This window comes from Myotis nattereri, assembly GCF_964212035.1.
Source record: "Myotis nattereri genome assembly, chromosome: 11".
NCBI classification, from domain to species: Eukaryota; Metazoa; Chordata; class Mammalia; order Chiroptera; family Vespertilionidae; genus Myotis; species Myotis nattereri.
The window spans coordinates 16,109,639-16,134,937 of NC_138086.1; the positions used below are offsets into that span (position 1 = coordinate 16,109,639).

At 39.2% G+C, this 25,299-nt stretch overlaps 1 protein-coding gene across 3 annotated transcripts in view; it reads right to left on the reverse strand.

Moving 5' to 3' along the window:
- CADPS2 (calcium dependent secretion activator 2) overlaps nucleotides 1–25,299 on the reverse strand; it is a 480,839-nt gene that overhangs the window by 137,398 nt on the left and 318,142 nt on the right. For all 3 annotated transcript variants that reach the window (XM_081101756.1, XM_081101755.1, XM_081101754.1), the window contains exons 10-13: nucleotides 13,998–14,106; nucleotides 12,650–12,850; nucleotides 4,904–5,040; nucleotides 3,486–3,673 (exon numbers count right to left, since the gene is read on the reverse strand). In XM_081101756.1, the coding sequence (XP_080957882.1) occupies nucleotides 3,486–3,673; nucleotides 4,904–5,040; nucleotides 12,650–12,850; nucleotides 13,998–14,106 (635 nt within the window). The remainder of the gene's footprint in view (nucleotides 1–3,485; nucleotides 3,674–4,903; nucleotides 5,041–12,649; nucleotides 12,851–13,997; nucleotides 14,107–25,299) is intronic.

Below are 25,299 nucleotides of genomic sequence, written 5' to 3' on the forward strand. Positions count from 1 at the left end.
GATAAGATCAGTTTTAGTAAAACAGCCCCCGCCATGCTGGTTATCAGTGGTCAGCCATCCGACTGTGCCTGCTCCTCTCACTCCCCACGCCCCCTAAGTTTGCTGAGTTCAGATGTGATTCATTCGAGGTGATGTGAAAAGCAACCACAGCCTGCAACATCCCCCTGATTTCCACAAAAGCCTGAGCAGGTTCTGAGACCAGGGTCGCTTTTATTTCATCTTGGGATGAGAAATGGCAACAGTGGCAACTGCAATTCAGCAGATACTTATTGTGCCCCCACAACACGCAAGGCACTGTGGTAAGGCCTTCAGAGGATACTAGGTGAACGAGATTAGTTTTTGCCTTCAAATATGATCTAGTAGAATTGAAGGGTGTGTGTGTGTGTGTGTGTGTGTGTGTGTGTGTGTGTGTGTTTATAGCATATAAGTATACATGACTCATTTCATAAGAAAGCTACAGATAAAAGGGTTTAGTGCAGGGGTGGGCAAACTTTTTGACTCGAGGGCCACAATGGGTTCTTAAACTGGACCGGAGGGCCGGAACAAAAGCATGGATGGAGTGTTTGTGTGAACTAATATAAATTCAAAGTAAACATCATTACATAAAAGGGTACGGTCTTTTTTTTTTTTTTTAGTTTTATTCATTTCCAACGGGCCGGATCCGGCCCGCGGGCCGTAGTTTGCCCACGGCTGGTTTAGTGTTTGAACAAGTTAAGTCCTCTTAAAGGAGTTTTGTGATTCTAACTATTACAAAACTTGGAAACAGACACATTACAGTGAAAATACACAGGCTATCTGGGGGGTAAAGATCATGTGTGGAATATTTGGACTTCATACTAAGTAGAGAGAATGAGATGATATTGAGAAAACCCAAACAGTATAGCATGGGATCTATTTTTAATTTAATAATCAAATGAGAATCACTGAAGTTTTATGAAAGAGAGTACAGTAAAAATTAATCTGTAATTTAGAAGGCAATTGCCAGGCTCCTATAGGGAGAAAAGCAGGAGTAGAGAGATGCATAAACACAGATAAGCAAGAAAAAACTGAAGGTCCGGATAAGGGTAGGTGCACGGAAATGGTAGAAAGACAAGCCTGAGGAGTACTAACGAAGATGGAATACAAACTGAGTCTGGGAGGTCAAGAAAAAGATGAACGGACAGTGAACGGGCCATGAATGCAAGCAGCAGTAGTATAAACAACAAAGCCATTCATTCATTCATCACGTATTTACTGAACACTCTGTGTCAGGAGTGATACTTTTTGCCAGGCATTCTGCTAGGAGCTAAGAGAGGTACAGGCGCTGGTTTGGCGAGATGATGGATTTATTTTTATATGAGGGTCGAAAGTCCCGGCAAAACATCCAAATCTGCAATTGCTGATGGAGATCTGTTCTGTAGAACAGTAACTGGGTGGGGATTATCTGCACTGAGAGAGGTCAGAGTTGAAGCTGCGAGATCACTGAAGCTGAATTTTTCACTGAAGTAGGAAAGGTCTCAGAAAGAAGAGAGCAAGTTTAAGAACAGATGTGAGAAAAAAAAAAAACCACTAGCCTGTACTTAGTGTCTGGAGGAACAGGACCTGTGAGCGAAGAGATGGTAAAAAAAAAAATAAATGAGAGGAGAGCTGAGGTGGTGCCGCCTCAGGGAGGGAAGCAGCACTTTAAGCAGCACAGGGTCTATAGCAGTGGTTCTCAACCTTCCTAATGCCGCGACCCTTTAATGCAGTTCCTCATGCTGTGGTGACCCCCAACCATAAAATTATTTTCGTTGCTACTTCATAACTGTAATTTTGCTACTGTTATGAATTGTAATGTAAATATCTGATATGCAGGATGTATTTTCATTGTTACAAATTGAACATAATAAAGCATAATGATTAATCACAAAAACAATATGTAATTATATATGTGTTTTCCGATGGTCTTAGGCGACCCCTGTGAAAGGGTCGTTCGACCCCCAAAGGGGTCACGACCCACAGGTTGAGAACCACTGGTCTATTGGATGTTCCGTAGCATCAACTTTCCGATGAGAGTCAGGGGAGTGAAGCTGGGGCAGAGGTGACTGTGTTATCAGGTACTCCATTTCAGAAAGCCTCACTGGCAAGCGAGGAGCCAGAAGCCCGACAGGGGAGAGAGAGGTCAGTGGGAAGGTAGCTTGATGTGATGACAAGATGTAAGATGACATATGGGGTCACATAACGGCTTTTGACCACGCCCCTGGCAGGCACGGTTCTAAATGCTCGATACATAAAAATTTATTTAATCCCGATCACAACTGATGATTTTTGAGAGAGGTTCTATTTTATGGCTTTCTCAAAGGTAATGAAGCAGAGACACACAGATTCAGAAGCTTGCCCTACCTCACACAGTGTACGAGTAGCAGTTGGAAGCTAGGTAGTCTGACTTCAGAACGTCCTGACCAATCTGCTATGTGGTGGGGCTAGGTCAGGGGTGGGCAAACTTTTTGACTCGAGGGCCACAATGGGTTCTTAAACTGGACCGGAGGGCCGGAACAAAAGCATGGACGGAGTGTTTGTGTGAACTAATATAAATTCAAAGTAAACATCATTACATAAAAGGGTACGGTTTTTTTTTTTTTTTTTTAGTTTTATTCATTTCCAACGGGCCGCATCCGGCCCGCGGGCCGTAGTTTGCCCACGGCTGGGCTAGGTGAAGCTTGGCCAGGCTTGTGGGAAGAAAGGAAGGGAAATGAGGTGCCACTACTCCATCCCCTTCTTCACTTGCTTCCACCAGGATGCCCCCAAGAGGGAGAGATGGCATCCTGGTGGAAGCAAGTGAAGAAGGGGATGGAGTAGTGGCACCTCATTTAGGGAGGAGCCCTCGGTTCTCTGGAACAGGATCCAGAAAAGACAGGGGAGTGACACGGAGAGATTTTTAGCTCAGAGGTACACAGACTGGGGAGTCTGCATTACGTCATTTCTTGCCTTTCTGATTAAGCAAGGGAAGAGGTTACTGGAGTGCAAAGAGTAGGTTAGGGAAGGGGCTGGGAGAAGACACTACATAACCTCCACTGTTTATGTTGCCTTATCAATGAAAGCGTATTCTACAGTGGAAAAGCCAGCATCATTAGGAATGCACAAACCTCTCAGCACCACCTGCCCACACACTCACACGCATTACAACGGATATTCCAATGGCACTCAAGCTGCGCAGACCTTGGTCCGAGGTGGCCTCTAAGAGCTTAGAGATGACGTCTAATCCCAGATATTCATTCTCTCTCTCTCTCTCGCTCTCTCTCTCTTTCCAAGCGGCTTCAACGCCCAAAAGGGACATTAACGTGCAGCCTACCTAAATCGACAGTATATTGATGTACATTTTTCCTTTGTGGGATTTTGTGTTTTGTTCTCTCCAAAGAAGTGTTTGCTATTTAAAATCTGTTCCTAGGTGATAACGACAAAGCACACTGTTCACTCTTCCCAAGTCCACCCCACACCTTTCATTGTGTGTTTGCAAGTTAAAATACCTGTTGCCGTGCACATGAGAGGCGCAGAATGCAAAGCTGTAATGGAGCAGGGTTGGGTCAATGACAGCACCGTTCTCTGAGTGTTCCATCAGCTCTGCAAGGTAGCAGAGGTGTCTGTGGCAGCCTCGCACACCGTACCGGGCACAGTACTCATCCAACACAAAAACCTGGCCAGGGCTAAACCAACCCTACAAAAAAAAAAAAAAGATAGTTTTTTTCTTTCGGTTCTGAGATCTGCTTTTCTGAAGGCACTGTTATGCATCATAAGGAAAAGCTGAATTAAAGTGTCTTGTTTTAAATTTTTTAAAATATATTTTATTGATTTTTTACAGAGAGGAAGGGAGAAGGGTAGAGAGTTAGAAACATCAATGAGAGAGAAACATCGATCAGCTGCCTCCTGCACACCCCCTACTGGGGATGTGCCCGCAACCAAGATACATGCCCTTGACCAGAATCGAACCTGGGACCCTTCAGTTCACAGGCTGATGCTCTATTCACTGAGCCAAACCAGTTAGGGCTAAAGTGTCTTTTAAAAATATATATATATTTTATCAATTTCAGAGAGGAAGGGTGAGGGAGAGATAGAAACATTAATGATGAGAGAGAATCATTGATCGACTGCCTCCTGCACGCCCCCCACTGGGGATCGAGCCCGCCATCAGGGCATGTACCCTTGACCAGAATTGAACCTGGGACCCTTCAGTCTGTAGGGCTGACGCTCAATCCACTGAGCCAAACCAGTGAGGGTTAAAGTGTCTTCGGGCATTTTTTTTCATTAATGGTATGTTTCTGGTTATTTTCAGAATATCAAATGTCATCAGTTTCTGAACTGATTTGGACACTGGAAACCTAAAATCATTCTCTCTCTATGGCCATGGAAGGTACGGGCACCTGTTCTCCATAAATGAAGGAATGCAAATGATCTTCTGAGGGTTAAGGTGAGACTAAAGCGTTCCTGTTAGACAGCCCCTGACCTATTTATCCCTCTGTTTCTTTCCCCCTGTTAATTAGGTTGTCTTTCTAGGAACAAAAGAGAGACTTGAAAAATATATCAACCTTTGGTGAACAGAACTTAAATCTTACAGTGTCTGTACAGGTGTTGGTAAATCCTGTCACGGAGGGTTTTTTATCTTCATTAAAGCCTTCTATTTTCATTCGACCTTCTCCAGAGGCACCGATAAGCCACAGCGCAGGGTCTGCCTGAGTCTATTCTCCTGTCTATTGAGTGGCACAGCAGTGGTCTTCAAGTGTATAATTTTCAAATTGGGAAGCAATCGATTGGAATCCTTCACCCCTAACTCCAACTACAGTTATTAAACAAGTCAGGAATAAAATGCCGCTTCATAACAAGTATTTCTCACTTTTAAACCTCTTGAATTCTAACCTGTGGGGAACCAGACAGAAAGACTTGTACTCACCAAGCAAGAATAGGAATCATTCAGTCTGTGATCCAAAGTCTGCCTCTGGAGTATTCTGAAAAGGGAGGCGTGGTCCAGCTTGCAAGGGTTTGCAGAAATAAACTCATCCATACCGTGTTTCTGAAAACGGTCTGCATCTGTAAATTCAGAAAAGCATGTAGAATACAATTCATATTTCTGGTTTAATAACGGGTAAGTGGATTTTTTTAAAACCACAAAATGCATGCCTCATAATAACAAAAGATTACCTTCTATTACATAAAATAGGATGAATTCAGCATATGAACATAAATTGCAATTTTTGGGGAGCCCACAGAAAAATGACAGGGAAAAATTTACAAGTCATTTGAAATGAGGGGATGAAATCCTATTTTCTTTTAAAGCTACTTCTAATACTCATCACAGAAATAACAGTGTTTTTCAATTTTAGGAAAACTTGATGCATTTTAAGTACATATTGACTGAGGAATGACTAGAAAAGAACCCAAGTCTATTCATAAAAAACTGCAATGATGGCTAGAAGCCTGCTTCCCAAATGGCAAACTAGGACAGAAATGAACACACAAGCTTTAGCTGGACCACTTCCAGTCCTCTTTTTATTTTTTGTATGGAGCCTTTAATGGGACCAACCTTAATGCAGAAATGGCAATGAATGCTCTCAAGCTTCAAGTTTAAGAGACATGAAAAAGGGAGCATCATGTTTGTGCAAATATGCAGACAAAGCCTAAGGTTCCACATAGCACTTCAATCAAAGGCCCAAGTTCATTGTTCTTTATAGATTGCATCTTTCAACGCCTGTAGACCCCGCGGGTGTATCAAAAGGCAAGCTTTTATGATTGCTTTCATTAATGGCATGTTTTGTCAAAGTCTTCAATGTGAGTTATTTACTAAGGATAGAGAGAAAGAGCCACACACCGCCCCAAAGAAGTGCTGGGTGTTACTACATTAGCTCTGTTGGAAATGGTGCGCATATTGGTCAAGCAATCAGTTATCAAGATAAAAGGGGACTCTCCTCATAATGGTAGAGCTGAAGCTCCATTGTTCCTCAAAATTCACAGATAGACCTCGTTTCTGGTCATCACAAGAAGCAGAGCCCTAAATGTAAGCTAACTGTGGTTTTTAAAACCTACATGGTGCAATCCTAAAGTTGCAAAGGGAAGGAGACAAAAGTTTATTGATTAAACCCAATTATAGAGTCAGGCTCATAATAAAACTCAATATTGATCTGTGGACATGATGCTAACATAATCAGTCACATTTAGATATTTAGCCCAGATCATATTGATCCATGTCAACTTCAACTTTCAGCCATATTTATGGATGGAAGAACTATATAATTCAAACTGAAGGGCCTTCAGAATCACATTAAAAAGAAGATATACAAACTAATATATATCTTACAATATCAAAAGGTGGATGTAGCAAGCAATGAATGTCCATTTATTGATGATGAAAGGTAGGGGGCTATAATCCATGGAAAAGTAGCATATGTATCCCTTTACATGTAATACTCACCTGGATGGTTAAATATAGGACATGTGGTAAATTAGTATTAATTAGATGAGCACTAAACTAAACTCCTTTTCCTGAACTCTGAAATGAGACAATTCAACTTCCAATGTATTTTATTCTTATGTGTGATACTTTTAATATAAAATTGAATGGAATGATAATGCAAAATAATATCAAATGAGAATGAGGCAGACTGTTGAAAGCTGCAAGGCACATCTAAACTCAGAAGATTATGTTTTATTTTAAAAAAATTATCTTAGAACCTTTATTTCTGCATTTAGCTGAGTACAAAATCTTTGAGTATCACCTTTATGAAATTAAATTACTAGTTTTATAAAACATCTGCTGAATTTTATGCATTATTTTTTTCACCAGAGAAGGTCATAACAGGAAGTTAAAAATAACACCCATTAATGGCTTATCTGTTGAGAACAGGATATGTAATAGAGAAAAAAAAAATCCACAATTCTCAATTAACTATAAAGGTTTGTAGAAGAAAATTTCTATTTTAAAACAATAGGTATACAGTTCTTAAATAAAATATACAAGTTCCTGGAAAAAAACGAACCTATGGTTCATTTCTATAATTAATCATATTTTCAAAAATAAATGTACTTTATGAGGCATCTTCCTCATGAAATATAACTCTAAACCATAAATGTGACTAGGCTTTCTGAGTCATATACATAAAGGGATAATGACTGCCAGCGATTGCCATTAGTGATAAAAATCATATTCATGATAGAAATTTAAGTCACATATACAAATTCTATAGTGACAGTGAGAAAACAACACACTAAAAATTCTCTAAAAAAACAAACACACACAACCCTCCATGGTTATAATTCTATGACAGTAAAATGTACTCTTAGGGATTATCCCATCTTCAAAACATAGGCTGTAAAGATCAAGCTCCTCGACTTCTTCCTTTCTATGTCTGAAAGCACAATTCAAAATATTTTATGCAAATATACTTCACTGTGCACTGTTACACCGAGAAGGAGAAGAGGTGGCCATTCACTAGCATTGAGACTACCCAGGTGTCCAGACTGGGACTTGAGTACCAAAGGACTCAGAAGATGGTGCTGCTAGTTAATGGTCACCTCCTCTGCAAATCCCTTAGCTGATCGAAGCAGCCATGAACATTTTCAAATACAGTAACTTCGTTTAAAGTTGTCCTATGTTTAGGAGCTGGCCTGGAGCTGCATTTACTGCTACCCACACCTGATCATACTTTCCTTTAAGCGCAAACTCTCATTGAGCTTGAAAAATTTGCAGGGAGTTAAAAGTGGCATAGAGAAGTACACACCACTTCTCTTTATAGCACACCTAGAGCTGCTAACAGGAAGAGCTTGATGTTAAAAGTTTAAGTAGATTCCTTCCGAGATCCGTCAATCTCAGAGGAAAGTAATGATGGGGAGAGAGAGAGATGAACTAAAGAACGCAGATCCATATAAGCAATATCCATGGACACAGACCAGACAATATTGCTGTACCTGGGGGGGGGGGGGGTGCAGGGTGGAAGGGGTCAATGGGGGCAAAAGGAGACATCTGTAATACTTTCAACAATAAAGATAGATTTTAAAAATTTTCAGTAGATCATGCTGGTGGTATGTTTGTGTTTTATGTATGGATGTTTTATGCTGAGACCGAAGAGAAATGGCTGACAGATATATTAAGTAGAAGTTTGTTCACACCTCTGTTATTGACCCAAATGATTTCCTAGCTTGTTTTTGTTAAACTGATTAAAAACTGATGTATGGATTTACACATCTTGCTTTCTGCAGCAAGTAACATGTAATATTTTCACATGATGACAATTTTAATCAACACATACAGACCTAGAATCACAGGCCAAGTACACCAATATTCAACATTTAGTTAAAATAATATATTCAGTGTAAAGCAAGACATATTTTACCTTATGTGTGAAATTTAACTTATCAGATCAATCAGGAAAATTAGCTTATATAATTAAATGTAAATTTATACTCTGATTTAAGGATTAAAAATTGGCTTAAAATCGAAAAGAAGGTAACTTTTCTGTTTAATTTCTGACTGGAAGTCCACTAGCACTGTGTCGGATTCTATATTATGAAACATACACACTGTATTATGCTACATACATGAGTTAAAATATAAAATGAAAAATAAGGTGCTTGCATATTAGTTTAATTTGAGACAGCAAAGAAGGATAGTTTAACTAAAGAATGTCCCATAAGTCAGGCTAAAGGCAGTGTCCACCCTATTTCAGAATTTCTATATATCCTGAGAGTCAAGGAAATAGAGAAGAATAGATTATCTTATCAGAGTAATATATAAGAACATGCCATTATTTATATCCTAAAAATATAATAAGGTTGTCTTCCAATAAGCTAGATTTTATTAGTTATTATTTTGTTCTGACTATCCCTAAATATCTGGTATGCTTAGTTTTGAAAACAAGCTTTCTTTTTTAAAGTTATAACACAGAAAATTCAGGAGAAGAAATGAATTAGCAACTAGTCTTTCCACTTAAATTCACCCACTGTCAATATTTTAAGTATAATTCTATCTATATTTTTAATTTTTTTTACTTAGTGAAAATACTATCACATAACATAATTTAGCATTTTTCCATTTAACCTTATTGAGCAGTTTTGCATGCTATTTTATCATCTTTACAGACATTACCTTTATACCCACATGAATGACAGGTAATAGGTTGTTTCTACTTTTCTATTGGGCAAAAATAGGCATTTTGTTTCATAAATGGTAAAGTTAACCTAAATATTCTAGGTTTACCTAGAAAAAAGGAGATTGACATTGTAAACAAGGTCATGATACTCCTTTAAAAATTGTGTCATTACCTAATTTTTATACAGTGAAGCAAAAAACAAACAAAAAAAACCCCATGAAAATACTTACCCTTACCAGCTATCAGTCAGCAAAAAAATTAAAAAACAAAGCATCGTTAAGTGGGTTAGGAATATATTTCTTTCTATAGCTAGTCATACTAATTTTATTATTTTCTTGTTGTCTACGAATGACTCTAAGAATTGTTCTTCCAAGAGAGCAATACTAGGGCAGGACTTTCTGCAGTGGCCCAGTGGCAGCTCTGCGACAGGCCACACTCAGCATTCTCATTCGCATGAGGCAGAAACACATTTTTCTCCCTTCCTTCCTTTTTTATTTATTTATTTTCCTCTTTAAAGAAAGATAAAACAGCAGAGTCTGCTCTAATGGAAAATTTTACCACAAGCCTAGAATACAAGAAAGCTGTAGTTAACCCAACTGAAACAGTTTGGCTTTTTAGAAGCAACTTAGTTGAGAGTAGAACAAAATCTTTAAAGTTAAAACAGTTAGCTTTTCCAGAAGAAGTTAATCAAGGGGCAAGAAAATTTAGTTCCAATTAGCCTGACCAATACTGCCTTGACAGCACACATCTAACAGTAGAAGGTTTAGCCACAAAGAGATTGCATGGTGCTCTGAATCAATTGATCATTAGAGCCTTAATTCATTAATTCTGTATTGTAGAGTCATGGCCTTAATTTTCATGGCCTTAAATTTCTAGAAATTTGCACATTTCTTGCCTCTCTGTGCAAGATGGGTGATATCCATGAGCTTGGAACACTCCTTGGGCATTCCTTGCACTTAGGATGTCAACAAAAGTGAATGAGTGAGATATTTTTACAAAAATAATTTTCAAGTCATTGTAACTCACTGGTTCTCAAATGGGGATAAATCTTCCCATCGGAACCCTGCCCTCTTGAACATTTGGAAATGTGTGGAGATATTCTGGTTGTCAGACCTAGGTGGGGGGTGGGAGGGCATACTCCTGGCATCTAGTGGGTAGATGCCAGGGAAGGTGCTAAACAACCCATAACACTCAGGACAGACCTTCCCCAAACCCTGAAACAAAGAATTATCTGGCCCAGAATGTTAACGGTGCCAAGGATGAGAAATCTTGTTCTAGCTTACAAGAAATAATCACTATACTTCTTTCTGGTCAGGATGGTATAAATAAAAACAGATTTACCCTCCCTACTTGAAAGAACTAAAAATTAAGAAAAAAAGCTGTTCTCAAAACATTGGGCATCAGGCAAAATAGGAGAGAGATTCCTAAGCCACGGGAAACATGAGGTGAGCCCTGCAGTTCCGCCCCTCCCTTCAGGACTCAGTTAGACCCTAATCACCTCACGCCAGTGAGGCAACCACCGGAGGCCAGGGGCAGATCCATTCTAAAGGACTGGAGGGGACAGTGCCCAGGACGCACACAGAGCCTGGGACAGCTCCTGTTCCCAACAGTCAGAATATAAAACCTCAAAATGCAGGGCTCACCAGTGGAGCCCTTAAGAAGACTCTCGGTCCATGAGTGGGGAAAAGTAATCCTGGATTAGACGCTGTTTGGTTCCACCCACCAAAACTTAAAAGCAAAACCTGAAAGGCTCAAACAATTAAGCTCAAGAAACTTAATTTTAACTGTGTCTTAGAATAAAGGTCAAGAACATTTTCATGAAGAAAACCATACCAACGAACATCATAATCAAACTGCTCCAAACCCGTACAAAGAGAAAAATTTTAAAGCAGCCAGTGAAAAAATTACACTTTATGTACAAAGGGACAAACAAAAAGGTAGCACACTTCTCATGGCGGGTGGTGGTGGTGGTGGGGGAAGCAACTTAGTTGAGAGTAGAACAAAATCTTTAAAATACTGAGAGAAAAGTCTTTCAAAATAATGGTAAAAACTTTTTTCATATATAAAACAAAAACAAAATTCATCACTATCAGACATGCCCTGCAAGAAAAGGCAAAGGAAGGCCTTCAAGAAGAAATAAAACCTCTCTCCAAGAGAATGAGGAGCACCAGAAGAGGGTGAGTATATACCATTTCCCCATATTATTTAAATTTCTTTAGAAGGTAACTGTTTAAGGCAATAATGCTAACAGCAATGCATTGTGGGATTTCCCACAAAGGTAGAAGTTAAATGTATGACCAGACTAGCTCAGAGGCCAGGAGGGAAGAAATGGAAGTCTACTCCTGTAGGGTTCACATACTATGCACCAAGTGATATCACATGATGATGGACTGTGGTAAGTTTAAAGGTATATCATTTAACCCCAAAGCACAAAAGTGACTGGAGTTCATATTTCATCTGTAATTATTTGACTAAAGTGCCTTTAAGATGTCCAGATGTGATACTAAAGGGTGCCAAAAAGAAAAGGGAGTAGTTATTTGAAGCATAACAAGTAGGAAAAGAAAATGCACGTCAAGATGTTACTCCCCTACAGAAGAATCTTGCGAGTAAAAGGTGCTGATTGAAAAGTCACTGTTTGAGCTTAAATTTATAGACAAACGGATTTATTTCAGGAGAAACTAGAGAAGTTTTACAAAGGAGCAGAACAAATTAGAACCTTTGGCCTAATGATTATAAAATTCACGCTTGAAATTGTTTCTATCATTACATAATTTGTTATTAATCACTTATAAATTCAAGTGAAAAATGTATTTGTTTTGATTTATTAATTTTTAGAGAAAGAGAAATAGCGATTTGTTTTTCCACTTATGTTGCATTCATTGGTTGATTCTTATATGAGTCCTGATGGGGGATCAAACCTGAAACCTTGGTGTATCAGGAGGATGCTCCAATCAACTGAGCAACCCCGCCAGGGCCAAAAAATATAGTTCTTAATGATTTAAATTAGCATTCAAAAATTGACATAAATATTAAGATATTTAGAAAAAGAAAGTTGGCTTGATGACTTTTATTTTTTTTTCAATCTACAACAGAAAATAGCCCTGTTACCTCTGAGTTATGAAGAACAAATCTAGAAAGTAATAGTTCATCATTTTGGTTTTCGGAAATCCAATCAATGCCAATTTCATTTTGCAATACTTTCTTATTTCTATAAGACACAGTTAAATTTCTACAGGACACAGCAGTACTTAAAGCTACAAAATTACCAAAGTTAAAATAAAATTTCTTTTGAGAAGTTTGGGAAAATGTTCGTATATGCTGTTGCGATTCCCAGAGATACTCCAATGCTTGGCAAATTCATGATTGGAAACTATTTACTCTAGATCTGTGTGAAAAATTAGATAACTAATTCTATGACTATTAATATGAACTATTTTTATTCAATTAGGAATCAGTTCATGATGTAAACTATAACACTAAACAAATTTGCCTCAGATAATTTTGTATCTCATTAAGGTTATTAATTGATAATCAAATTATTTTTTAATAAAACTTACAAAGCTGAGCATCTGCTTGAAGAGTTCCTCCTTTAGGATTCAGCTTCTGGGTTTGAATTGCAGGAATAGGTTTATAAGATTGACCTGTGGCCCTATACATGGCTTGGACCCATAATATTCTATCCTGTTCATCATCACTGGCAAATATAACAGTGTCTCCTTCTTTAACAGCGTTGAAGAACATGCGACCACCCTGAAGGCCTGTGGAGGGAGAAAGGCATCGCTGAAAAGTCACACAATTGACAGATTTTAATGCTACTCACTAAATGGTCTCATGGAAAGAAATCAATTTGATATTAGCTGCTCAATGCTTTAGTTGAGGATCAAACCCATGATCCAAGAATTGTAGGAGAGACAAAAAGAGAAAGGATTAAATCTCCATATTGCTTTGCAAATTAAAGATAACTTAGGGAAATCAACAGTCCACGACACAGTAGCATTGTACAAGACATGCAAGCCCACCCCATAGAAATGCATACTATAGTCTGGTAGTTCATGTCAGAGAAGTGCTTATCTGTAGGCATGCTTTTCATTCTCTCTACAGAACTATGTGATGAGTTTAGCAGAAAAAAACAAATACAGATAAGGCAAAAATATGATACTTTTATTATACGGTATTTTATCTTTTGCAAAATTCTTTCACACTGAAGATATTTTTCATTTTTTAGATGAATGCAAAATTAGTGCATGTGATCACAGATTTCTATTGTTAATCTCTATATATTAATTTCTCAATCTCTATATTTATTTATATTTTTCTTAATACCACTTTATTAAGTTCACCAATCTCCACATGTTGTTTCACTCACTCACTCCCTCACCAATTTTAGTAACCAAGAGTCTAGTACTGGATCTAGTGTTAATATGGAGGGAGGGAAGAGAAGTACAAGAATGTGTTGCCTGGGACAAAATTGGTAGAACATATAATAATTCATTTGCCATTTCTTTCCCTATTTCTGTCTCTTATACGTTTTGCTTTCCAGTAAGGAAGTTTAAGTAAACATTGATGCCATTTCTCATCTAATTTTTCTGTTCACAGTAACTTTCACACACTTCATATTCGTCCTAAGACAGAGATTTTCAACCGGTGTGCTGCAGGAATGTTTAAAACATGCAATACCTGACTACTGAGTCAAGGGCACACTGCCCGTAACATAAAAATATGACAACAGCCAACACAACAGCAGCCATCCCGTGGTAAGCACATCTACTTTTTTTTGGTCAGAATGGCAAAAAAATAAATAAATAAATAAATAAATTTGTTTTTTAGTGTGCCACAGAGACAGGATGTGTATGAGAACTTGATGAATATGTGAATGGATGGGAAAGTGATTCAACTCAGAATTACCTGGGTGGGGATCTGTATAATCCACAGTGTATCCTTCAAGCTGCATTAATTCTTGCGGCTCAGACTTTTTTTCTCTGTAGCTGCACATGGCAAAGGTGTACTGGCTAACCTGCACGAGAAGAAAGTTTGCAGACTGGTTGCATGAAATTTGTCTTTTAGATGTTTCTGACTCTTTGCCCAAATAAAACATAACATTATTTTCCTATAAAGTATTAAATGTTAGCGTGTTTCAAAACTGAGCTCCCAGATGAAGGTGCCTTTCATCTGTCAGCTTGCAGTTGTACCTTCCACACCATGGCCCCGGCATTTCCAAATCAGTGAGCCACTTGTCAGCATTCTGAGATGCTAATAGAAGCATCATAAAGAAGTATTCATGTTAAAAACAAGTGTGGGAATCCCTGGGTTAAACAAAGATACGCAGGCTTCTTTCACCACAGGTTTTATGTCCTTCAATAAGATAACATACGCCATGAATCTCTAGGAGTGAGTTATATTAGGAGCATTCGCAAACTTCTATGATAATGGGACTTCACTTTCAAGTGTACTTCCTTCCAAACTTTTAAGTGAAAAAGACCTGCTCTCTCTGCATTCTGCTGTCCGGTCAACTGGCTTCCTGCTATGCTGCCTTGCGGAGGTAGACCATGTTGTGGACAGCTCCCCAACTGCTCCAGCTGGGGTCACAGGCCCTATATGGACCAACCACTGCAGCTAAGGGGGTACAAAGGTACCAGTGTCAGCCCTGTTTGGGTCAAGAGCTCACATGCTACATAGGCAGACCCTTACAAGTCCCTGCCCCTGCCTTCCTGCCCCCCCCCCGCACCCCCCCTCCTGCCCAAATAGGGGAGGTGCTGCTTCCCAGCAGGAGAAAAGAATGTTGGTGGATCAGTAAAATCTAAATTGCAAAATACTCTACCACACAGGATTCCACAAAAAAACAATTTGGTTATTGTGAATCATATATCTTCTCACTTTGAAACATGACATGAAACTAAGGAAACTTAAGACCATCTCTCAACAGACACACATGACTTCAAGAGGACGCCAAAGACCTAATTATAACAGAAGAAGTGGTGACATGGACTATAGTAGAATTTAGGAATTGTCCCTATTAAAGGGTACCAAGAGAAAGTAAAAGGCAACGCCACAGACTACAAGCAGACCCTGAGGTTACCCAGAGAAGAGAGCATTCTGCAGCATCCACTCCTGCCTGCGTTTCCAGCCTCTGGGCGGGCCTGTCTGGAACGTCCTGACTGATACTCGACTATTTACTATGTATTCCCTTCGGTCCAGCCAATCTTCTACAATATATCCCAAGGAGACACATGGACACGTATTCAACGATGCTTGTGCACTGTGTTCACTGCAGCCTTGCATAGAAGAAACGCCAACAGTGGTTCAAATACCTTATGGCACACAGTATAATGCTCCACAGCCATTAAAGAGATTTGACAGATTTTATTTTTCTGGACATGAAACTATTTCTAAGATATCTTATAAGATAAAGAGCAGGTTAAAAACAAAAATACAGAGTGTGATTTCATGGTAAACACTATACATACACATAAAAGAAAAGGATATATACTAAAATATTAATAATGGTTATTATTGGATGGAGACATTATAGGTTATTATAAATTACTAGAGGCCCGGTGCATGAATTCATGCACCGGTGGGGTCCCTCGGCCTGGCTGGTGACTGGGGCTGATGGGGGGGGGGGTAGAAGGGGGCCAGCCAGCCAGCCAGCCAGGGGGAGGGACTGTGGGAGGTTGGCCGTGGGAGTGCACTGACCACCAGGGGGCAGCTCTTGTGTTGAGTGTCTGCCCCCTGGTGGTCAGTGTGCGTTACAGCAACCGGTTGGCCAGTCGTTCGGTCGCTTTGGCTTTTATATATTTAGAGTTTTTCAGTGTTTTGCGTTTTTTCCCAAAGACTATGAATTACTTTTTAATTTATATAAAGTAAAGCTATTTCCATTTTGAAAACAAACAAACAAACAAACAAACAAATCCTTGTTTGGAAAGAGTGAGGCCAATAACTTGAGACACTTGTGGTTCCTGCTACTCTGAAGGTTTTCTTTTCTTTTTTCACCTCACAGACTGTGGATGAACTTACTTTTTCACCTGTCTATGCCTAAGGCTTGCAGATGAAACCCAGTGGTTCACACAGTGGTTTGTTATTAAAGAAGGCTTCAGTTTTCTTGTGAAAAAAAGTCTGATTGTGGGGTTTTTCGTGGGGGATGGTGTTGAGCAATAATCAATAACATCGCATTCAATTATTTATTCTAAAAAGAAGATCATTCTCTTACTTAAGAACAGTAACTTAGTCCAAAGTCCCACTATTCTTCCATAAAGAGATTTAATGCAATGTTAGCTTTCAAACAGGATCGGATACTTCAAACATAAACAGAAGTATAATAATATTCTCACATGTATATATCCCTCACCCATTTTTTGAATCATAACTTTTTGCGTACTTAAAACCTTTACGTTTTTTTTAAAATGTCTTATTGATTTTTTTAGAAAGAGAGGAAGGCAGAGGGAGAGAGAGAAACCTCAATATGAGAGAGAAACAGCTATTGCCTCCTGTACGCACCCTAACTAGGGACTGAACCCGAAACCTGCGTATCCGCCCTGATGGGGAATCAAGCCGTGACCTTCTGGTTTATAGGTCAACACTCAACTACTGAGCCATGGCCAGTTGTACTGGTTCAAGGCGTTCCAATTTCACTGTTATTTTTCTTCAAGATGAGGTTTGAGTGATTTGGTTTGTTCAAAGAGAGAAACAAGACAAAAAATATCTGGGTGTTTAGCATAAGATGAGCTAATGACAGAGCTATTTTTTAGAGAAAGGGCTGTCTGTCTTTCCTATGCTATTCTTTATGTCTGATACCTCTATTCTCTGGTTTATTTATTGGCTTAAACAACAGAAACTTTTGGTCTTGCAGTTCTGAAGGCTGGAAGTTTAAAATCAAAGTTTCTGCAGGGTTGGTTCCTTCTTTTAACTAGGGAGAATCTGTTCCGTGTCCCTTTCCTGGCATCCAGTGGTTTGCTGACAATTTGGGGCATTCCTCGGCTTATAGAGCATCATCTCCACCTCTGAATCCATCTCCCCTGATACATGTCCGTACCCCAATTCCCTCTGAGAGACCAGCCAGGCTGGACTAGGGGTCCGGGCTTCTCACCTTAATTACACCTACAACACTATTTTCAAATAAAGTTACATTCTGAAGTACTGGGAGGTGGGACTTCAACATAAGAGGCTTTTACTTTTTAGTCTAGTTTTGTAGATTTAAAAAATATATATATTTATTCAATAAAGACCATTTCCCAGTTAGAAATTGATTTTTGATGAATAGGTTTAACAATTTTTTTCATTACATTCCCCTTCTTTTCTCTTTACCCTTAATTGCTTAGTGGCATCTTCCTCATGCTTTTCCTTCAATTTTTTGTTTCTATAGCCTGTTGTCTCTTTTATTCCTTTATTTCATCCTTTCTTTTCTCTTGCTCTCTGACTTTGACTGCAAACAATATATGGCTATACTATATTTTTAATATTTTTTTGTCATTTAAAAAATGCTTAGTGTAAGTGTTGGCAGTGGAAATGGGCCCTTTCCCATTTCTGGGCACCCATCCACGGGAGAACGATGTTTTTTAGTGGTAAGATTTATTGGGGTTTGAAATAAATGGCTGCACCCAGGTGAATTTTGTAGCCTTTTTTTTTTAACTGCAGAGAAGCATGATAGTGTGATGAAGATGATTTTGAAGCATAATACTTATTTCCTAAGAATAAAATTCCAGCCCAGCTGGTGTGGCTCAGTGGTTGAGCGTTGACGTATGAAACAGGAGGTCACAGTTCAATTCTGGTCAGGGTACATGCCTGGGTTGTGGGATCTCTCATCATTGATGTTTCTATCTCTCTCTCCCTCTCCTTCCTCTATGAAATTAATAAAAATATGTTTAAAAAAAGAATAAAATTCTGTTGGGGAAGAGCCATGGGAATGAGAATTCATGGAGAAAAAGCAAATAATATTCAATTTGCAATGGCTACAGGTGAATATAAAATCAGAACAATGTTTATATTCCATTGGGCATATTTATTATTGATTTAATATTTTTATTTTCAAACTTGCATCCATTGTAACTATTTAAATTTATGATGAAAATTTTACAAACACCTATAATTGTACACAATTATTTTAAGGGACATATTAGCAAAATAGTTTAAATACTGAAGTGATTGCTCTTTCCTATCTGGTGTTTTAGGAAGACACATCTGGTCCTTTCTATTTATCCTTTAGAGATATGGAATTACGTCTTCATTGCTTACTAGCCAGAATGGTAAATAACTGACTTTAGTTTCATGTGCATTTACAATTTTCATATCTTCCTCTGTGTTTTTATGGGTATTTCCCTCTCTTTCTTATTCATTCATTCAACAAATATTTACTGAACATCTACAGTGATATTTTCTAGGCCTTTGAGGCTATAACAGTATCACCAGCATCAGAATCAGAAACAACAACAACGAAAACAATAGAAAGGAATAAGATTAATCTCACAAAGTGAGAATGGAGAAGACTGAATTAAAAATAAAAGGATATCTAAAAACAATTTTGGGTGGTGAGTTGTTTTGAAGTAAAATAAAGCACAGTAAAGAGAATCACAGTGAAGGGGGTTTATTTCAATAGAAAAGAGCTCTCTGAAGACAATCATATTAAGGTATTTCAATTGGCCATATGCTTTTTTACTGTTGATGACCCAGGGACTGGTTTCTTTCATGTCTTGGCCTTCTGTCTCCCAGCCTCACTTGGTTCACTCCTTTCTCTTTCTCCCCACTCATCGTTTGTCTCTTCACATGAAACACACAGTGACTTTGTTATTGAAGATACTTGTTGAATGAATACATAAATGAAAAAAGAAATGGAGGGAGAAAAAAGTAGGGATGCTGTTAACTGTAGTTTTCTGTTATTCCTGCTATTTCTAATGGACATGATCTTGAATATATATTTCAATGTATATCTTTAAAATTATTGTTCTCTCAAAAAATAATTGATCTCTAACACTTTTTACATAAATCATGTTCATATATTGTCATGTATTAAAGAATCTACACTTGGCAGGTGTCACCCACCAAAAATGCTAAAAATTTGCTTGCTGTTTAAGAGCTAGCCTTAAAAATTTCCTGTCAAAGGCTACTTGTCTTTTTACATGTATAAAATGCTTACATCAATGCTGCCTTTTCGTTATATAACTTAAGCACAAGGTCCAGTTGCTGTGTTATGCTTCAGGTTTGAGTATGGTACTCTGAACTAGCTTTAAATAATACAATTGTTTCTTAACATGATGGATAAAATTTTAAGTCCAATTTTAAGATCTTTAGAGGCACTACATAAGAAACCCCAAACAAAAAACCTGTAGCGTTAGGGGAATCACCTACTTTCTGAAGCCATGTTGATTTACATGATAAAGTATTAAATACTCATTTTATTTCATTCTTCTTTTTAATATTCTGTTCATTTTAACACCTCAAAAGTTACCAGACAGACCCCGAATCCGTCACAGATACTTGGGCCTCGAGTTTAATGAAGAGTGCAGCTGGAAGAGGAACAAAACACCAACGACTAGCAAAGCTGTCACTGGCAATTATGAAATCCGACCCTGGAGACAACTGAACACGTGCAGTTTGGCTTTCAAATACGTTGGTTCCAGAAGCAACTACCTATTTCCAGAAAATGATGCTGCCTTTTGTGCTTCTTTGAATTCCTCTAGTGTCTCCAATGACTTTCACTTGTGCCCTTCACTTTTGCAAGGTCATGCTAAGTCACATTCCTGAGGCAAAGCCCACACCCAGCCTGCAGGGCCAGTTCAGGGGAACCTTCTGAATAGTGCTAATACCTCCCAGCTACCCCTTGGCAGGCCGGATCCAGAGGAAGGGTAATGTGGAGAAGCTACACTCTGAAAGAAATGTCAACATGGGTTGGCACTAACAGTTACATGAAGCTGCTCAGAGACAAACAACAGGGACCAGGGGGTCACCCTGCCCACTGTGCTCCTAGCTGGAGGCATGTGGGAAGAGCTCAGGAGATTTATCTCAGTGCAGTGGCAGATGCAATGGCGTGAGCGCACTCCGCCTATACAAGCTTCCTTGGCACACCGGGAAGTGGCAGCGCCCGCCTGAGTAAGCCCCCTAGAGCCCCTACATAGTACCCTGATCTTTCCTACCATTGGTTGCCCTAAGGATGGTGTAAACTGCTGATTGGTCTGGAATGTTATATATGTTGCTGCACTTAGACAATAAACTCAGATCTGCGTCTTTGAACCTGGTCTCCGGAGTCGGGCATGCTTCGTTAGGACTCCGTCGGCCTCCCCCCCGCGGGACCCCCTGCCTCAGAGGCAGTCTGCGGCCCTCCCTCTGCCCCATCACCACATGCCAGGGAGTGACAGAGTAACAGGTGGCCTGACCTATTCTGATCTAGTATTTGTTTTCTCCTCTCTAAGCTAACTAGTACACTACGGAACACAGCTCATATAATTATACGACATTGCCATGAAAAATCCTTTCAGCAAAAGACAGAGCAATGATATACACGCCATGGCCTGAACCCAATCCGCTCTTAACAACTCAAAAATAATGGATTTGTTGAGAATTGGGGGGTTTAAACAGACTTAAATCCGAGGGCAGCAGCGTTCTGGCATCACGACCTATGACAGGTCACTGTAACTGAAGGTGCTCAGGTCCCATGAGGTGTCCGCACCTGGTCTGGGCAACCTCCCATTTTGTTTTCAATTGCCAACCTGTTCAACACCTGCCCATGCCCACATGGTTAAAGGCTATCTATGAGTTTTTAGAGACCACAGCATTCAGGTTAGTAGGCTGTATTCCTGCTGCAGGGATCATGTTAACAGCTGGCAGCTTAGCAACTGCCACCATCTAATTTCAGTAAAGATTAAGGCTTAAAAATCCTTAGCTGGAAACGCTCCTGGCAGAGGCCAAAGGTGCTGGTAGAATTTTTTTTTTTTTAAATCTCAGAGCTTAATTTAATCAAAGAAAATGAATATATCTTCAAGAGCATGATGGATTTAGGGGACTATATATTTATTGTCTTGACTGAATGGCATAAAAAGACTTAGCAATCAGTGTACATAAATTAGAAAGAGAAAAGGCGGTCTTGTAAAAACAATGGTCAGAGCTATTCACACATATTCATTTATTTAACAAACACTTAGTTTCTACTGAGTAGCTTATAAGAAAGACAATGTCCTTAGTTTCATGGAGCATATATTCTTGAAAAGGTAGAGATAATAAAAAATAAATATGTAAATAAAAAATAATTTTGATTAGAGATAAGTGCTCTGAGAAATATAATGTGACAGGAGTTGAGGGATGATCTGGATTGGGAGGACAGAATTTGCCCATTTGAAGTGGCATGTGACCTGATCCCTAAAATGGGAAGGCAGAATGAGCCGCCGTGGGGAAAAATGAAAGCCAGGTAGCCAAGTCTCAACTGGGTTCAATAACAACAACAACAACAAAAACACAACAGGTGACTTAAATTCAAAGGCATATTTGCATAGAAATCACATTTAAAAAACACACCCACATTATACATTTATTTGAGGTATCTTTTGATGACTTGGAGGTTCTAAACTCCAATTACTGGCATTTACCTGGGCGCAGAACATTACAAGTTAAAGGTGCTGCTCAGTGACAGGGAGGGATCCATCAAAGAGGAAACCAGGGGCCGGAATATGGAGGACCTTCTCTAGATGATGGTCAGGGGTATTCTAGGCATAAGGGGAAGTCATGGAAGGATGTAAGCAGCAAGTTGGCAAAATATGAGTTACGTTCAAGTAGATTATTCTGGCAATGAAAAGATTGTAAGGAGAACGGTGGAAAGTGAAAGCAGAGAGAACCTGGAGTCCGAGTGAAGGATGTAGGGGTCCTGTTGTATGGGAGAGCATATTTGCCAATGATACATCAGATTAAGGGTTAATTTCCAAAATATATAAATAACTCATACAACTTAACAAAAGGAAGACAAACAGTCCAATTTAAAAATGCGTAGACATTTCCCCAAAGAGGATAAACAATCCCCCCCAACCCTGAGGACTGATCTAATAAAGCCTAATTTTCATATTAAAGCAATCAATATATTAGAAACTCTCTTTCGCCTGTTGTCACTTAACCAATCTCCAATAAATACATGTAGCAATTGAGCTCCTTGGTACTTACCCAAAGGAGTTGAAAACTTATATCCACACACAAAATCTGCACACGGATGTTTAAAGTAACTTTATTCATAATTACTAAAACTTGGAAACAACCAAGATGTCCTTCAGTAGTTGAATAGATAAATAAACTGTGATTCATCCAGACAATGAAATACTATTCAATGCTTTTAAAAAAGTGAGCTTTTAAGCCATGGAAAAACCTTAGATGCATATTACTAAGGGAAAGAACTCAACCTGAAAAGCCTATGTACTGTATGACTTCAACAATATGACATTCTAGAACAGGCACACTATGGAGACAATAAAAAAAGACCAGTGGTTGCCCGGGGAAGGAGAAGGATGCACAGGCGGAGCCCAGAAGACTTGTAGGGCAGTGGAAACACTCTGCACGGTATCACAATGATGGATACCTGTCATTTCACATTTACCCAAATACACATAATGCACAACACCAAGAGTAAACCGTAATGTAAACTATGGACTTAGGACGATCATGGATGGTTCAATGTCAGTTCATCCTTGGTAATGAATGCATCAAGTGATGCTGATAATAGGAGAAACTATGCATGTGTGGGGGCAGGAGTTATATGGGAAATTTCTGTACCTTTCTCTCAATTTTTAACTTAAAGGTGCTCTTAAAAATTAAGTCTTATATAAAAAAAGGAAAAAATTTAAAAAAAAGAGTTACTTGTAAAACTCTATGCTTATTAAGAGTCAGCTGGGTGTGTTTATGCCAGTAACATAAGGTGTTGAAATTATGGAGTTAAGTTTCTAAATAAATGTATGAAATATGACTATGAAAAAGAAGCTGCTGTTTCTATGAAAAATCAGTTAAATGCTTTAGAAAGACTTGATAAAGACAAGTCACCAACACAAACTTGTCAAATTAGATGTGAGCAAGACATCTATGGATGGGAATAAAATCAAAATGTCCAGGAAGGTCTGCACTCAAACTGCTTGGTAAATGCATTTTAGTTCTTGTGTCAATATAAAGACATTAAACCTGTAAACCAAAGAACACGACTTACAGGTGGGTTTTGGAAGACAGCTCACCAAGAACTTCAAACAGGGCCCTTACTCAAAGCAAATGCTTGGGCTTCATATCAAAAGACTGTCAATGTGTGTGCACATGTGTATACACCTTTGATTAAATTAGTTGAAAGGTCAATGTGGGGGGGAAGGGAACATATGTAATGCTTTCAACAACAAAGATTTAAAAAAAATAAAAAATTACATAAACTTACAACTAAATAAATCATATTAAAAACAATGGTAATACATACTAAAAAAAATACTGGTTCTAATCACATAAGAAAAGGTTACATTTTAGCCATTAAAAATAAAAGATAGACTGGCTGTTTGCAATGTAGACAAAACTACTTTTGACTACATTTTTTTACTTTTCATGAAATTTCTATGCCACATGGCACATAATTTATTCAATAATTGATAGGTGGACATATTGCTAGAAGATAGCAAATGACAATTTTCCTTCCTTGGCATTTCATCATATCATTCTGAGTTAGATCATTTAAGCTTGCTTAATGTGTGAGTAGGAATCAATGGGATTTTACAGACCCTTTTCTGTTAAGAATTTAAAAAATGATTTTTTAAATGTATTCCCATTGGAAATAAAATAGCTTAGGTTTATCATAGAATAAAATGACTACTACTTAGAAAGTTATTCTTTAATGTAAATTTAACTTAATGAATATATATGAGAAAATGTGAGTCATGATTCAAAAAGAACAAAACATAAATCCACAAAACCAAGTGTCAGCCAAACTATATATTCTAGTAATTGTCTACACTCAGAATCCTATCTCAAATAATCTACCAGTCAAGTGATTTAAAGACATAACTATGTAAGTGACATATGGTACATCTGTACAAAATGAGTGCTTTTATGTATGTTTATCTTTAAAACATCAGAATGATACATTGGTACTCAAGATATCATTTGATAATTCAGAAGACCTTCTAAATCTTTTCAGGGGATCTATGAGGTCAAAACTATCTACACTAATAAAAGATAAACATGCAAATTGACCGTACTTTTGCTATGCCTTAAGCCACGCCCACCAGCCAATCAGAGCGACTATATGCAAATTAACCCAACCAAGATGGTGGCCGGCAGCCACAGAGCTGAAGCAAGCAGGAGGCTTGGTTGACCCAATGATGGAGGAAGCCAAGCTTCCCACTTGCTGTGTCAGGCTCTGAGCTCCACTCAAAGCAACAAAGTTTCAATTATAGAAAGTAAATAAACCCCAAATACCTGCTTTCAGCCGGCTGTGGCCACAGAGCTGGAGTGAGCAGGAGGCTTCCCTCCCACCCGCCCTGGCTGGCTCTGAGCTCCTCTCAAGGGTAAAAAGTTTCAATTACAGAAGGTAAATAAATCCCAGAAGAAAAAAAAAAAAAAGAAAAAAGGAGAGGCTGGGAGCTTCCGTCGCCGGGGGGCTTGGCCAGCCTGAAAACGGCCCTCAGCCCCTCACCCAGACTGGCCAGGCACCCCAGTGGGGACCCCCACCCTAAAGGGAGTGTGGCCAGCCTGAAACAGCCATCAGCCCCTCACCCAAGCTGGCCAAACCTCCATGGGGTGAGGGTCCCCACTGGGGGTCAGGGGAGGCTTGACCATCCTGCAAACAGCCATCAGCCCCTCACCCAGGCTGGCCAGGCACCCCAGCGGGACCCCCACCCTGATCCGGGACACCCTTCAGGGCAAACCAGCTGGCCCCCACCCATGCACCAGGCCTCTATCCTACATAATAAAAGGATAATATGCAAACTGACAATAATAGCAGAACGACTGGGAATGACTGGTCACTGTGACACACACTGACCACCAGGGGGCAGATGCTCAATGCAGGAGCTGCCCCCTGGTGGTCAGTGCGCTCCCACATGGGGAGCTCTGCTCAGCCACAAGCCAGGCTGATGGCTGCCAGCACAGCGGTGGTGGTGGGAGCCTCTCCCGCCTCCTCAGCAGCGCTAAGGATGTCCGACTGCAGCTTAGGCCTGCTCCCTGCTAGCAAGTGGACATCCTCCGAGGGCTGCCAGGTGCCAGAGGGATGTCTGAC